The following is a 16487-nucleotide window of genomic DNA, read 5'->3' as shown; positions in this document are numbered from 1 at the left end:
GGAAGGGACCTGAAAGATCATCCAGATCCAACCCCCCCTGCATGGGCAGGGACACCTCCCACCAGCCCAGGTTGCTCCAAGCCCCATCCAACCTGCCCTTCAACACTGCCAGGGATGGGGCAGCCACAGCTTCCCTGGGCAACCTGGGCCAGGCTCTCACCACCCTCACACTCCAGAATTCCCTCCTCATGTCTCACCTCAATCTCCCCTCTTCCAGTTTTCATCCATTCCCCCTTGTCCTCTCCCTCCCTGCCCTTGTCCCAAGCCCCTCCCCAGCTTTCCTGGAGCCCCTTCAGGCACTGGAAGGTGCTCTCAGGTCTCCCTGGAGCCTTCTCTTCTCCAGGCTGAACACCCCAACTCCCAGCCTGTCTCCAGAGCAGAGCTGCTCCAGCCCTTGGATCATCTCTGTGGCCTCCTCTGGACTCCCTCCAGGAGATCCACGTCCTTATGCTGGGGGCTGAAGAACTGAACACAGGTCTCCAGGTGGGGTCTCACATGAGCTCATAATCTCCTCCCTGGCCCTGCTGGCCACGCTGCTGGTGACGCAGCCCAGGACACGGGTGGTTTCTGGGCTCCAGTGCACGCATCTGGCTCATATTGAGCTTCTCATCCACCATCACCCCCAAGTCCTCCTCAGGGCTGTTTCTGACCCATTCTCCACTCAACCGATACACGTGCTTGGGATTGCCACTTGCTAAGGTTGGCCCAAACTTCTGTTTAACACAACTATTGTGACTATTACTGCAGAAAAATGGGAGTTGTAAGAGAAGCTGTTGCCTTAACACAGGAATAGTGCAAGTCCATGGTCTGAGCAATGGTCCAATTCTGCCCCCAATGCCATGAAAGTACAAAAATGACTGCAATGATACAGCATGTGCCATATTGACAAGATGTATAAAGACACATCATGTCTTTGGAAAAAGTGACAATCTGCTTTTCCAATACACATCATCAAATCTCCAAGTGGCAGAAAAAAGGTACTGGAGGTATTAGGAATTTCAATCAGAAAATAATTTCAGATACAGACACTGATGACTAAATGTCATCCAAACCTGATACATTATGATAAAAGGAACTGGAAATCATGCCAGTAAGATTCTAGTGCACAATGAACAAAAAAGGAGCACTGCTGGAAGTGGTCAATGTGTTTCCTTTACCTTTTTCCTATTATTTCCAACAGCTTCACCATGTAATTATAAAGGACACACAACTAATGTACTAATTTTTAGCTTCAGTCTGTAACAAGCACATGGGTAACACTGAAAATCAGTGTAATCTTGAAAATAATATTAAAAATATTGTTAACATTTCGGAAATATTTTTAATTAATCTTGATTAAATATTTTTAATCCTTTCAGGTAGGCAACTGAAGGGAAAAAATGTCTCATGATGTTCCTGCTCTGAAACACAAGCTTTCTAACCAGTATAGTTGTGTGAACAAGAGTCCCAGCTTGCCAGCATGAGCCCAAGGGTGCAAAGACAACAAAAATCTGAGGAACTGAAACATTAGAAGCAAAAAACACCTCTCCTTCTCCTGACAGGGTAAGCAGTGCTACAAGTACAGCTTTACTCAACAGGGAGGGAACTTCAAAGACGCAAATCCATGCGTGACAAGGAGTGCAGACAAGAAGAGTGAGGAACCCCACATATTCCTGATTTCTGGAGAGACAAAGAACTGGTGGCACGATGACAAACTGCATTTCAATGTACCAGCGAGGCCTCCTTGAACACCAGCTAAAATGGCAGTTGGCATGCAATGGAGCTGAGTTCACTCTGAACCATGTCTAACTGACACCAAGTCTGCTTCTCTTAGCTAAGCACAAGCAGAGGGGCCAAATATCCTTTCAAAATCAGCATCCAATGCATAGTGAGCTGCTAACAGCAGCTGAGGAGAACTGGTAACACACATGATGTTACAGGGTAATCAAGGCAGAGATCTGCTCATGTTTTGGCAATGAGCACCTCTCACCTCCTGGTGACTCTGCTGTTCTGGGGAGGTTAAGATCCCCTCTGCACACAAAGCAGAACACTTCTACGCTTGGTTTGACCAACTCAGAAGTACAAACTTCATTACACCTAATTGATCATAAATTACTTGGGAGAAACGTTGAGACTGAGGCCTGAACAAACTGTGAGCTCACCACATGCTCTGTATGTCCCTGCCAGCTCAACACCAGGGTCAGAGCCCAGTGTAGAAGTGCCTGGGAAGGTGCAAGTTACCAGTGTGCACCAGGGCTGAGGGCAGGAGACCCATCCCTGCTGCCAGTGCAAACTGGGGCAGCTCAGCTTGTGAGAAATGGTCACACAGTCCTCCTGCCTACAGGGGCTTGGAGTGGGGGATAGAGCAGGTGTAGCTGTGTCCAAAAAACACACACAAAAAAGAGACAAATTACTAAAAGCAAAGAATATTGTGTTTGCTTATGAAAAAAAACCCCAGAGCCAAGAAAAGCTCTGTGAGCTCTACCAGGAGTAACCAAACATACCCACAGGACACATGAAGAGCAGCTCACCCCACCCCGCACACTGAGCTGCCCACAGAGAAACTCCTGAGGCAACCAACTCATACACAGCTAATTAAAAACCAGAGACAACTATCTGATATCACATTCATGTGGGTATCACATTTAGAGAGTTAAATGAGACTTCACACCAACACCACTAGCACTTCATAACAAAGATGTATATGCAAAGAGCAGCTCTGAAGTTAGGTATATTTGAAATTTAAAATATTAGCCTAATTTTGTTTCCCTCGAAGATTAAGCCTGAAGCAAAGAAGTGAATTAATCCTGCTATGAGAATCGAAATTGAGGATAAACTTAAAAGGAGTGAGAATTGAATTCAGCTACAGACTTCCAAGAGTTGGCAGCCTAAACAACTAAAATAAATCTTGAGAGCAAACAGTAGGAACGGGCAGCTCAGAAATGAAAGCACATGAAGTAAAATTTTCATGTAATCTCAGGATATACTAATTGAATTTTTCTGGGTTTTCATTGCTGGAAGCCAACTTTGGAATGCTACAGGAAAATGTAGGCTTGTATTACAGGGAAAGAACTAAATTTTGAAGAAATAACATAGGCCTGACAAAGACAAATAGATGGCACTTGTCTGAAAACTGGCAATACCGACAAAATTGCTAAAATTAGCCACAAAAGCCTACATCAAAACTATGAAAAACAGAATTCCCAGGCATTTCTAATTGTTACATCAAAATCCCTAAGCTATTAAGGAACAAGAAAAGGATAAAGACACTAATAAGTTTGATTTATAGAACCTTGGTTTCACAAGGGATTATTGTCCAGAAGTGTAAGTTAAAAATATACTAAATCTCATTATTAATTGCATGCCCTTTCCCACTACAGGGGTTTCTTTTCTCTCTCTCTTTTTTTTTTTTTTCTAATATTTTTACCAATAGTAAAATGTTCAATGCTGCACAAGTGCACAAGCTGTTCCTGAAATTCAGACTGGTTCTTCTAAATACAGCTCAAGTCATTTAAGGTGGTTTGCATCCCAGGTCTTCAAATAAACTTTCCTGTTGCTTTACTAGTTGCTTATCATTTCTCCACTGCTTAAAATGTACTGTTTGCTTCCTCCTCAAGCAACTCCTTGTATTTGAATTCTGAAGGTTTCTTAAAACAAACACATAGGCAATTCCTCTTCAGAAATTGCAGCTGACTTCTGATGGCATCTCTTTTGAAATCCGCGAAGCCAAAGTCAATTCCACACATACAGAGTCACCAAACACCAAAGCAATCACCCATTCCTTTTCATTTGGCTCCTGCAAGTATCAATAACTATAAGACAAACCTACTACATAAAGCAGTTTGTATGTTCTGTACCACAGTAAAAACAGAAAATAGAATCCAGATGTTTCCTCAAATCCTGCCAAAAATGAAATTTGAAGAAGTGTTGAAAACCAAGCAAAGCTGGAAGCCCTGACTTTAAACATGTGGGAAGAAGAGGCACAAGGAAATTGTGGCTTTGTAAGGAGTAAATTTGTTCTGTCTTCACCTACTAAGAAAGAAGGGTCAATCCTGAGTAAGTGTCAATATAGCAACTACAAAGAAATAAAACTCTCATTTTCTTCCTGTTTATTCTTTAAAATTACATCACAAGTCTTCCACAGATTGAGACTGAAAGTTTTCAAGAGCTTCTACTCATTTAGATTATTTTGGGGATTAGACTTAGTACACCAAAAGTAATACTAAAAATGGAACTTGGCCCCTCATTTTCCTGATTTGTATTGTTTTCCTATTGGTTAGCACCACAAAGGTAAAACAAACTAGCTGGAACTGCCTGAGTCTTGTTTTGTTGAAATGCAAAGTAGAGGAGGTTTGCTTAAACAACCGTTCAGTAGGAACAACTGGTGGGGTTGCACTGCAGGGACCAGCTGTGCCTTGTGCCTGTTGTTTCTCTCTCAAGTGCCAAAACCAACAGCTGAAGCACAGCAGCTTACTAAAGGCACACAGGTATGGTCAAAAACAACCATGAGGTGGGACTCATCTGGTCCAACACATCCTGTAAGACCTCTGAAAGTGATTAAAACATAAAGGAGTAAGAAACACTTCCAGAGGTAATTCACTACAACTATCTTCAGTATTTATTTCACAATTAAAAATTCACCTTCAGTGAATTCAGCGAAAAGTCACCTTCATGATGTGTCCCTCAGACTGTCTGGGCTACCAGTTTATCCTGCATCTGCTGCTCTGGTGGAGGCAAGTAGAATGGAAGCTGCACTGCAAAGTACTCAAAAGTGCTTGGGTCAGCAGGTTTTTTTGGGGAAGAAACAAGCAAACAAAAAAACCTTGGAGCCCTCACTAATATCATATATTTTTTCCTCATATCAAACTTATTACAGGATATTATTTAATGCTGCTTAATACCAACAGGTATTTTCAATTTGGAGGTAATGATCAGAATAAGGGAGAATTTGAAATATATGACTTTCTGATCTGTCTCTTGTCTTTCAGAAGCCTTTAGGAGAGTCCTCAGCTCACCCAAGACACATGCTGCCCCTTGCTTTATCAAACACAGTCCATTGGACCAACACAGGTTCTGGAACATAGAGTTGTTTACAAAAGTGTAGCTTAGATTCAGCTGAGCTGTGAAGGGGTAACACAAGCAGTTACTTTACCTGCATAGCACTCTTCCCCAGCTTAACCACCTCAAACAAAGTGACGGGGTCCCCTTCTCCATTCTGCTGAGGGTGGCCATTGGCTCTTCCACGACTTGCTCCTCTGGCTCCAGACTCAGAACGACCCTTGTCTGCTGGAGACTTCCGAGGTTTCTTAGTGGCAGACTGGGCAAAGAAAACCAGCAGAAGGAAGACTTATTATAGCTAGACCTGAAATCACTCAATATATCTGTATAAAGTATACATAAACGTTACACACACATTTGTACACCCCCACATGCACATACCCACAAGTTATCACAGAATAAGCCAGGCTGGAAGGGATCTCAGGAGGCTTCCAGTCTGACCTCTTGCTCAAAGCAGAGTCAGCTTTTGAATTCATCCAGGATGCTCAGGGCTTTAATCCAGTCAGGTACACATATTTTTATTTATTAGTAGTTGTTGAGGAACAACTTAACAGCCACTGCCAGATCAAGGTGAGTAGTGGTGAATTCCCAACGTTGGAGGACCAGTTCACACCAATACCCATGTCAGTCTCACTCAACACAGTCAACAGCATGACTAGAACTAGATAAACAGTGGCAAATTAGAGACACAAGAGCATAAGGGGGTTGTGTTGTGACACAAAATAAACTTTTAAAACAACTCATGATCTTTGGAAGACAATAAGTTCTTAAAAAGACACTTGTCATCTTAACATTAATTTTCTGTATTTTCATTTTTGCACAACTTTTATAAGAACCTGTGTACATGCAGAGTCAGCTCTTCAACTCCAATCACTGTATTTATAAATCCAGATGTGGCAGATCATCGTAACAGCCCCTGACTTCAAAATTTTATCAGTGAAAACCTTTTCCCTGTGAACCTAAATTATTTAATTTCAATTTTCTCTAGATTCTTCAGTGTTATAATCAGATGGCACGAATCCAACTTTTAAGAAGTCACCTAGTGAAGAGTCTGCTTTGAATTTAAGTCATCTTATGAAACAAAAAATCCTGGGGAACATAAGATTCCTGCTATGATCTTCCTTCCATATTCTATCATTTCTCTCTACTGTGAGGCAGACAAATGCAAAAGCTGCTGTTCCCCACAGAACACTGAAGCATTTTGAGGAATTATGTTAAAGAAAAGAACAAGCAAACAACTCCAAGATTACATTTAGGATTATCCTCTTGGTACCATTTACTCAAGCATCCTCTCAGCCAGTTCCTACTGCAGTAAGGAACGTGAAGTCAACATTTTTGGTTGCATCTTCCAATTGCAGACACATGAAGAATTTTCCTGGAGAGGAAAGGGATCCCACTTCTGGAGAAGGGCTGGCAGAAGACAGGCCTGCAGTCCAGCTTTCCCCTCTCTTTAAAAGGCATCACCACTGGTGGGGTCAGAGAGCTAAGGAAAAGAGCAAGGTAGAGTGCAACTGCCTCTTGCAAATACCCAGCTAAGGACTTGCATACAAATGCAACCTGGAAAGCTTAAAATAATGGTATAATCTCAATGAATTTGTGTTTATAATATCTGCATTTATGATCAGAAGAATTTCTGTTCTCTCTCAATGAATTTTTAAAGACGTGCAGAGCTGTCTTTATCGGCAAGAAACCATACAGGAAATGTTTGAGCTCTTCCAATCTCCAGAGAACACATGTTCATGATTTTAAAAAATTATTAAGAATTAGAACTAAACTGACTCTTTTGAGACTTATAATCCACATACTTATTCAATCTGAGTGACAGTAAAGCCACAAGCAGTTCAACTGTACTGTGAAATGAAAGCAGGAATGGAAGCTGATGCCCTCCTCAGGAGCTACAAGCCCCCTCTAGACTCAGTATTTCAACATGTAATTCAAAGGGAAACAATCAACACTGCAAGGATGAAGGGAAAGCAAGGAGATGGACATGAAATGCACACATCCAAGGACACCTTGTTACTGGACAGAAATGAGAAAAGCCACCTGCACTGGCAGGAGTACTGAGGACCAGCACAGCTGCTCAAAAGGAACGATCCCAAGACATGTACATGCTCACGCTGAACTCCACTGCTGTCAGGTATCCTGGTGAAAGGGCTGCTTGGACTAAGAATCACAGCTGGAATTAGAAGGGTGAGAACACCAGCAGGCTCTCAGAAGAGGTACAGAAACAACTAACAGATGAACTTTTGACAGAATTACTGCACAAAGGCAGATTCTTCAAGCCCATATAGATGTATCAATATCCTGGACCCAAATTAACACCAGATTCAGTACAGAGTATCTCTCTGCTATAGATTTTCTTTTGACAATGAGAATCTCTCTCACCAAGTCTTGCCCTTAACAGCCAATTCTGCACCCAAGCTGGGGTAGCTCAATCCAGATGCAGGATCTGTACTGAACCCTGTCTCAAGAGACAAAACAAGCAGACAGAAGATCCTACATTGAGAAACTGAAGAAAAACCCACAACCAGAACTTTGAGTTAGATAGGGATTAACATTATCCAGAAGGTAGAGAGGCACCAGAGGGAGGGTGTCCACCAGACTTCCATTTCAGAGCACCTCCACCTAGTACGCATCTGACAGGGAAGTCCAAGCTCAATCCCACTCTGGAGTGCAAATATGAAAGCAAGTCATAGCTAGGTCCTCCAGCCTCCAAGAAGCTGCCTTAACTCAAATGATAAAGTTTTGCAACCACAAAGCACAGGCATCAGGAGCTTGCATCATCTTAACATTAACATACTATATTACAAAGCTGCTGTCACACATTACTTGTATATACTGCCCTTGAATTGACAGAAAGAACACTTGCAGGTCTTCACAGAACTGAGACAAGTCTACCTCTGAGTGCAAATTTGAACAGGTAACCCTATCCCAGGATGGAGACATCCAACACCACTGAAGCAAGTGAAGAAAAACCTGGACTGGCACACCCATAGGAAGATGAGAGGACTCCTTGACAGAGAAGATCCATGGTGTATCTGCGGAGGTAGGGTGCTCTTGGAAGTGGAGTTGAGAAGTCATGCTACAAATCTAAGAATTATTTTTTGAGGATGCTAGAGATAGACCTGCAAACCCTAAAGAGACACCTGCACCCACAGGAAAGGGTGGTCCTTCAGCTCAACACAAATAAGACCATACTCTAATGCCACAAAGAGCTTTCACACAGAAACAGCCCAAGGATGAGTGTGGCTCCAGTAAACCTGTCAGATTATCACTGACGGGTGATGGTTCATAAGATCAAACAGAGTGAATTTGTAGCAAGACTACCCTTGTGAGGATCCACCACATGGTCATCAAGACACAGGACATACAGAACCCCTGCTTTCCAAGAGGATCAACAACTGTAGTTACTGCCTGCCCCTTTACAGCCTTTCAGACAGAAACTGGCTGCTTCTGCCTCTTTCATTTGGCAGTCCTGCATGGGTTTGGTTTGCTCCTTCTTAAGTGTCAGTCTGTCAGAATCCTGAGCTAGACAAGAAATGATTGTTTCCTAGACTCAAAACTGACTTTTCTTCCATTCACAAGAGAGATCTCAGAAAAGTAATGGAAAAGGCAAGCTAGTTAGTAATATTGTATCTAAATGTACTCATAAATCCTTGTAACTATTTCCATAATCCAGGCATCTGCTGTAATGGCAGAGCTGACATGGAGGTGAATTAGGACCACCAGAGGCAGGGATAAAGAAGCACAAGGAGGTAAGAGAGCATGAGGCTTTTAAATCACACACTAAGGAAGGTGCTGCTTGGAGCTGTGAGCCTGTGATTTCCCTCTGAGGCCCAGGAGAGACAGTCAGGCCAGTGGTGGTGTCAAAATGGACTGAACTGCTAAATGAAAACAGAAGCTACTAATAATTTCTTAGAACTGTGTACTAGGTTCAACAGACAACAACTAAAACTGAGGGTTTATACATCAGCTACTGTGTTTCGTGTCTTTAACGTAATTGTTAAAAAAAAAGTAACACACATTTGTAAAATCAAGTAATACAGTGAAAGTTAATTCACACACTACCCCAAAAAGGAAAAACAACCATGAAAGTGGCCTGACATTTTCCATTAACAGGCCCCAAGTTGATCTGATGTACTTAATGAAGAAATAACGACAGTAAAAGCGTTACAGGTCAGTAACTCCACCTCACCTTCTGCACTTAAATGATGCTGTGTGCATTCATTCTGTAAGTAATTCAAAGCAATATCTCATTTCTCAGGATAGCTAGAAGAAGCTTTTAAATATTACACTTGAGTAAGACTGAAGAACCTGCCTCTCAAAGGCATCACCCTCTTGAGAGGCCTCTGCATCATAACCTTGTATTAAGAAGTGACATCTGAGCTCTTCTGAACGAGCCCTGAGTGAAGGAGGTCACTGTGCCCTGTACCCTCCTCAGGGTTATCTAGGGAGCAGCTCTTGGATCCCAAGTCAGTCCTTTGCACTTTTTTCATCATGGAAACGAACAAGGTGCTCCCTGTGAAAAAGCTTCATCCTGCAAAAAAAGGCAGCGTGTACAGAGCACGTGTCATTCAGAACAACAAAAAATAAAATCAGAGGCAGTGCTGGGGAGAGGAGGAGGGTGGTTTAAAAAGTTCTAAAGCCATCTCAAAGAATCAAGAGAACCTGCTATAAATGCTTGAATCATTCAGATTTTTCCAGCTGATGCAACTGTTACCAAAAAAACCCCAAACCAAAACCAAAAGGCTACTTCCACTGGAAAATGAAGAATCAAAAGCTTAAAAGGAAAACTTGTAACAGCATCATGATCTCTCCTCCAGGAAACTACAGGTGGTGGGATAGAGAGGTCCCCACATGCTGGCTGGATGTGCACCGCATTTTCACAGAACCACAGACAGATCTAGGCACTTCAGTTTCAAGGGACAGACCTAAAACATCAGGCAAGCAAGATGAAACAGGACACTGATGGCTGTCACCAACAACAAACCTCAACTACTACGAACAGAAGTTCTTCCAGGAGGATTTCTTCCTACTGTTAAATCAGGATTATGATTTGGAACTAGAAGGAAAACTCATTCCCCTGCAGGGTCTAACATCCATGCTAAAAGACTAAATAAGAGTCTGCTACAAAGCTAACACTTCACACAGGAATGCAGAAATGAGGTTTTGTGGTCTGCCTCCTCCATACCAAAACACACAAAAGGACCTAAAACAAAACTGGTCAGTCTGCACTGGGGACAAGAGGTCCAGAAGTGCCTTTTTCCACCTTGTCTTAACAGAAGAATCTGAAGAGCTGGAGAAAGTCACACTGTGGCACTGAGCACGGGATAAGGGAGACCCCAGCAAAGAGCTCAGGACTGCCACCTCTGGAACAGTGAGACTGATGTATCATCTTGTCCTTCTGTGTCAGAGGCTAATCTGTCTGCTCCTACTTCAAAGCTCAACTATAGCCAGGGGTGTCTCAATCCCTCAGCCTCTAACTGCTGAGGTTTAAGCCAAGCTGCTCTGAGCTCCTGGGAAGGTAAGGCCAGGCAGGTTAAAAGAAAGCATGCCAACAATGCTGCAGAGAGCTCGTTGACTCAAGGAAAGAGACAAAAAAGGATAAATCACTGACAGGAGCCCAAGATCATTGATGTGAAAGCTGCATTGTATGATAGGCCCTTGGGCTTTCAAATCCCCTACCTAGACCAGAAGAGCATGTCCATCCCCAGGTATTTTAATAACACAACAGGCAGAAAAAGCTTTTTTGGCCAATGTTGCTCAGCAACTTCAACCAGAGAACTGCTCTAGGTCCCTCCTTTAATAATCCCACACAATTAACTGACTATCCACTCAGATGGTCTGGTATGCTCATGTACAGTATCACATCAATACATGCACCAAAATACACTGACTGGACAGATCCACCTCTTGGCCAATCACTTCACAGGCATCCGGTTTACTCAGTTTAGAAGAGGACACAGGCAAGGGGGAGGCCAAGGGAGAGGCCAGCCCCAGCCACTGTCTGTGCTCAAGCAGGACATGGTGGAACTCCTGCTAAATCCACTGCAAGGGTCAGTGAATTCAGAACAATCAAACTAGATCCTGAGGGTTCTTCTGAAGGACAAATGCACTTAATCGCTCTGCAAGCTGACTGTCTAGTTACTCCGTCAAGTACTCAATAGAAAAGTCTCTCACAGGAGTGGAGTGGCAACTTGGAAGGCTGAGTTTTCAGGAAGTGAAGGCTCCTCAAAACAGGAAGCTTCACTATGAACTGAAGAGGTACTTGCTCCAAATGGTAAATTTTGTAACAAGGACCATCTCCTTACAAGAGTCTAGAATTTGCAAAGAGGAATGTCTCTCTTTGCAAAAGTTTGGAAAATCCTCTAGTAGTAGTTTAACTTTCTGACAGAAGGTCAAGTCCGTTCTGTAACACTGCAGCAGGAACCTATTTCAAACAAAGCCATACACAGATTTGATGGAGCACATTGTGTGCAGCTCTGCAACGGAATCACGCAGTTGGACAGAACAGCACAGAAGGGTAAACACTCCTTCAAAAGAGGACAATATGTTTATGGCAGATGTGTCACTATGGCCGTGATGGCCTAAGGACATAAGCAAACCAGCAGTTGCAGGAATCAAATCTTATTAGACCATATTTTAGTTAGGAAAATCAATCAATCAAACAAACAAACAAACAAACAAACAAAAAAAACCAAAACCAAATGAACAACAAAAAACAGCAAAAGCCTTTGGGCAGCAAAGCCTTGATGTCTATAACAGAAATGAAAAACATCAAAGCTAATGTGGGAAACTGTTCAGTGACAGCTAAGTATCAGTTAAGCCAAACAGCTCTGAATTTAACTACATATTTTAATCTGTTTTACATCTGAGAGTAAAGGTAGGTGGTATAAAAATAAAGTTAGCAGGTGGAAGAATGGGGGAGAAATGTCAGAGCTGCACTTCCTGTAAGAGCCAGATAATTCATCTGTGTACACTAGGTGGGTTAACAACATGGTCAGGTGAGCAGTGTGGAGAAGGAAGGGAAATGAAAGACAATGTTTGCAAAGCCAACACCTTGGTTACTTGGCCCATGACTTTTAATATCAAATGATGTTATGAATTTAATTGCTAGAAGAGACTTCTAAAGATATTTGCATTTCTCCTCAAGGAGACATTGAATGGGTTTTTTCTTTTTGGTCATTGTTTTGTAGAAGAACTTTATTTATACCTTTCTGTTGCTGTGGCAGGATTTGATTGTGGATCCAAACATACACATTTTGTCAAGTCACCCCAAAATGTAACAAAATGACGTAATCTGTGGATGAGGGGAGAGCAATAGATGCCAGCAAGGTTTTCAGTCTCCCACAGTATTCTTGTCTCCAAGAAGCTGTGATCTGGACAGGTGGATGGGTGGACAAGTGGTTGAGTGGGGCTCAGAGCACAGTGGGTAATGGCTCCTGCAGTTTTGGCCCTCTCAATGCCAGGGAGGTGCTGAGCAACTACAACAGGTCCAGCTGAGGGCTGCCAACACAGCTGGGGGGCTGGGAACACGTCCCCTGGGAGGCTTTTTGCAGTGGTCTAGTGGGAGGACAATTGACACTAGTCATGAACTGAAGCAAGAGAGGTTCTGATTGCCCAGAACACAGAAAATTTTCATTAAATAAAAGGACACAGGTTGCCAAGAGAGGCTGTGCAGGCTCCAGCCTTGGTGGTTTTCCAGACTGGACAAGCCCTGAGCAATGTGGTCTCATCCCAAAGCATCTGATCCTGCTCCTGAGGAGGAGGTTGCAATGAGACCTCCTAAGGTCCCTCCCAGCCAGATTCCATGACTGACTATCACTGTTTCTCTTCTCTGAACCTCTTGCAGTCCCAATACTCTTCTTGAGATTCTGGGACACAGGTCAAGAAGGAAAGGGAAACTAGAATCGTGAGAAGTTTTCCAAATTTTGTCAAAGCCCAGTTTTATAAAGGATGCAACATTTGTTCTATTCTCCATTGTCTTCTCCAGAGTTTTAAGACCAGATTTGGAGCATTAAGATAACACTTGCATGGCATGACCTCTGATAAGCCTAGGGTCTTGCTCCTCAGCAGCACCAGTGAGCTCACAGCCCCCCACTTTATGTATGAAGCAATGGCCATTCCTTCTGCACATTCATCACTCTACAGTCATGTACACTTAATGAGCCTGGAGTTGTTCTAAGCATAATGAGTGACTGGCTCCAGTAGGAACTGGAGAGCAGGACCAGCAGAGTGCTTCAGAGCATACTCCCACAGGAGCTACTAACAAGCTCAAACAGAGGGGTGAGATCCACCTTTTTAAATATCTACCTTCCCTTCCAGTGAGTGTGTGGTAGGTACAGAATACCTCTAATGTTGCTCTAACTTAAATTCCTATATTCTGACCACCTTCTGGGTTAGCAATCATCCTCTCTTTTAGATGTGCAAAAACTCAAACTTACTAGTGAGATATTCTGAAGATAACTTCTGATTTTGGCCTTTGTCTACAAGTTATATAAACAGATGACCTGTTCTCTTTATATGCTTTATTAAAGCTTCCTGTAAAGAAGCTTCATGGTTGTGAGCAAATCAGTCCATCTGATGAAGAATATAATGCCATCACAGCACACACTGTTCAAAATCTTTGAAAAAGGAAAACAACATGCCTAGGAAAGCCCAGGATTTAAAATGTTGGCTCCCAAAGTAAGTCCAGAAACTGGGGTGCAAACTGAAAACCAGTACTAATGAGGAGGTTGCTCCAGCTTGGCCAAGATGCTTGAGAGGAACACATAGTTCTGTCCCTTCTTACAGACTGACTAGCCCATGCTTAAGTTAAGATTTAGGGGAGAAGATCTGAGGGTAAAAAAAATAATAATCTCAATCCACTTGTGTTATGTATCTGGCACACTGATACAGAAGGGTACTCGTAGACAAAGACCGAGGAGAATCAAAACCATTAATAACAAACATGCAGAACTTCCCACCAAAAATCTTTTTGCACAGTGTGTACTTCAAGTGATAGAATCTGATGACCCTGAAGAACTAAAATGAAGGACACCATGACAAGTAGAACTTTTTCTGTATGTTCCAAGAGACTGGATATTGATAAAAAAGCCTCCATAACTACTGTATGTTATAGAGAATTGTCTCTGTATGTGTCCATTCATGGGCCTGCAATGGGCCAAGGCTACTACAGAACAGCAAACCTCAGCCAGCAGCACCTGCTGTGCCAGGAACAGGCTGAAGCTCCCAGTCTGGATGTAGGACACAGTTATGTCAATCACATGATTTTTTTAAGATATGTTAGTGGATCTTGTGAGGTGTTTAGTTAACACTATGTTGCAACTCTTCCATTCACATGAAGAGACTGTCAGTTTCTCAAAGGATGGCTCAAATGTCATTTGTCACTTAATCCATTACAACTTTCAAAACAGAAAGCTGTTGTGCTTACTGAGGTTGCTCTTGTCTCTGGAAGAATACTGTAATAAAACAACAAAACTGTAATGTTCATGTGGATAGAAAGTGAGGGGAAAAAAGCTATTATGAGCTCATTTTTATGTCCCTTTTTAAACACCCAAACATGGTTTGTATATCAGTCTGATAAATATTTCATCCTACAAGCCTTCACCAAGTTTGACATAGCACTCATTAAAAGCCTATTTATGTGACCACAAGATGATTAGATGAAAAACCGTTTGCAGTCAGTTTTAAATAGATGCATAACAAAACAAAACTAAATGACACATACTGGAGGCCTGCCAGGACGGCCCCTTTTTCTTTTTCCTTTGACTTCTCCTTCTTCAAGCTCACTGCCAGCATCTGAATGTGCAGTAGTTTCATTTGTAGAATCCCTAGAGGGGGAAAAACACTAGATAAATTAAAATGATTTGAAATCAACATGTAATCTATAACTAACTGATTAAATATTTAGTCCTAAACCAGAAAAAAAAAAAAGTCAACATTAAAAGGCTTGTCACATTTATTCTGCAAACTAAGGAACTCAGCACTGTTAGCCCTGGCAAAATGCCTTACCTTTTTATGGCCTGGAACGTCATTTTATAGACTGGAAGTTAATTTAAATTAACAGCTTCTTTTCAAACCATGTTCCTCTTCAAAACCTGGCTATATTATACAGCACATTCTCAACATATCCATCCCACAATACATTCACTACTATCAGTTTTACTCTTAGTAACCACTTCCAAGCTGCATTCAAGGCCCCGAGAAAGCCAAACTGGAGACCAGTGCAGCCATCGCCTCCTTAGGACAGTTACACAAGCTCCCACTGGGGTTAAGCCAAGGTGTTAGTCCCACAAGACAATGGCACTGTTAATAAAGAGGGGATTTGCACTGACCTTGAGGCACCAACCAGAAAACTCACTTTGATCTGAAGACATTCAGGATTCTTGCAGTTAGAAAAAGATTTCCACTTGGACAAAAACCTTGACATTGCTCAACAACTAGTAGAAGAGAAGCCCACGGTAGCATTTTTCAGGCATTCCCATTTTAGGCTTCAGACCACATTAAGCAGGGAGAAAACATTACCCCAATTTCTCCCCTGCTCCCACAGGCCAGGTCTGCAGGTACTGCTCTGCCTTCAAAACAGACCTGGCTGCTTGAAGAAACTCAGCTTGTAATCCATCTTCTGAGGCATTAGATCTTGCCCAAGAAGAGCTCACTACCAAATCCACACCTGTTACCAATGTGCTTCATTTTTAGTTTTCAAGACCACCAGTGCATGAGATCTCTGTAAATTAAAAAGTAACTGCAATAATGTCCTAGCTGACTCAGAGATGGGTCAAGTCCAGCTTTAATCAGAGATTTCTTTAAACCTAGTGCCATTTCTTTGGAGATAAAGGAGTAAAATTGCTGTAAAAATTGTGCAAGGAAACGGTGGAAATCAGACCTATTCCATTCTTTTACACAGCCTCAGACTTAAAAGGCAGCATTAATGATCTGGGTTTACAGAAACTGAGATACCTCAGCGAGCCAAGATCTACACAGATCTTCCACATTGTCTGGGGTTTTATTTTGTAATTTGGTTTCATAAGTCAGGAATACTTCACAAATTTGCTGTACCACCAAGAAAGATCTTTAGTAATGTAGAAAGATACAAACATGATAGTATCAGAATGAAAAATGTTCTGTATTGTCCTGGGTCTTCTCTAGCCCAAATAGTTCTGCAAAACTATGATGAATTTCTAATATTAATACATAATTTTCCAACCTTTTCAAATTTGCAAGCACAAAACATCAAAGGGTCCACAGAATCCTTTACAAAAACTAGAATGCAGTAGGACATACATGAATTTTCTTTTCTGAAGGTAACATTAACTGACATCTCTGTATCAAGCTATGAATTGGAAAAAAAAAACCCTGTAAAAAGCCTAAAACCAAACAAAAAAATTCCCACAGAGCTCAAAATTATTTGGTAAAATAAGGCCACACTAGTGAAAATCAGGGCAGTG

General features: G+C 42.1%; 1 protein-coding gene across 2 annotated transcripts in view; it reads right to left on the bottom strand.

Annotated features, from left to right (window-relative positions):
• Positions 1-16487, bottom strand: part of STAG1 (stromal antigen 1) — a 138254-nt gene that overhangs the window by 116875 nt on the left and 4892 nt on the right. For both annotated transcript variants that reach the window (XM_051625905.1, XM_051625904.1), the window contains exons 2-3: positions 14768-14870; positions 5132-5296 (exon numbers count right to left, since the gene is read on the bottom strand). In XM_051625905.1, coding sequence (XP_051481865.1) covers positions 5132-5296; positions 14768-14870 — 268 coding nt within the window. The remainder of the gene's footprint in view (positions 1-5131; positions 5297-14767; positions 14871-16487) is intronic.

This window comes from Apus apus, chromosome 8 (genome assembly GCF_020740795.1).
Source record: "Apus apus isolate bApuApu2 chromosome 8, bApuApu2.pri.cur, whole genome shotgun sequence".
Taxonomy (NCBI): Eukaryota; Metazoa; Chordata; class Aves; order Apodiformes; family Apodidae; genus Apus; species Apus apus.
The sequence above is the reverse complement of the archived record's forward strand: the minus strand, read 5'-3'. Positions and strand labels throughout refer to the sequence as shown.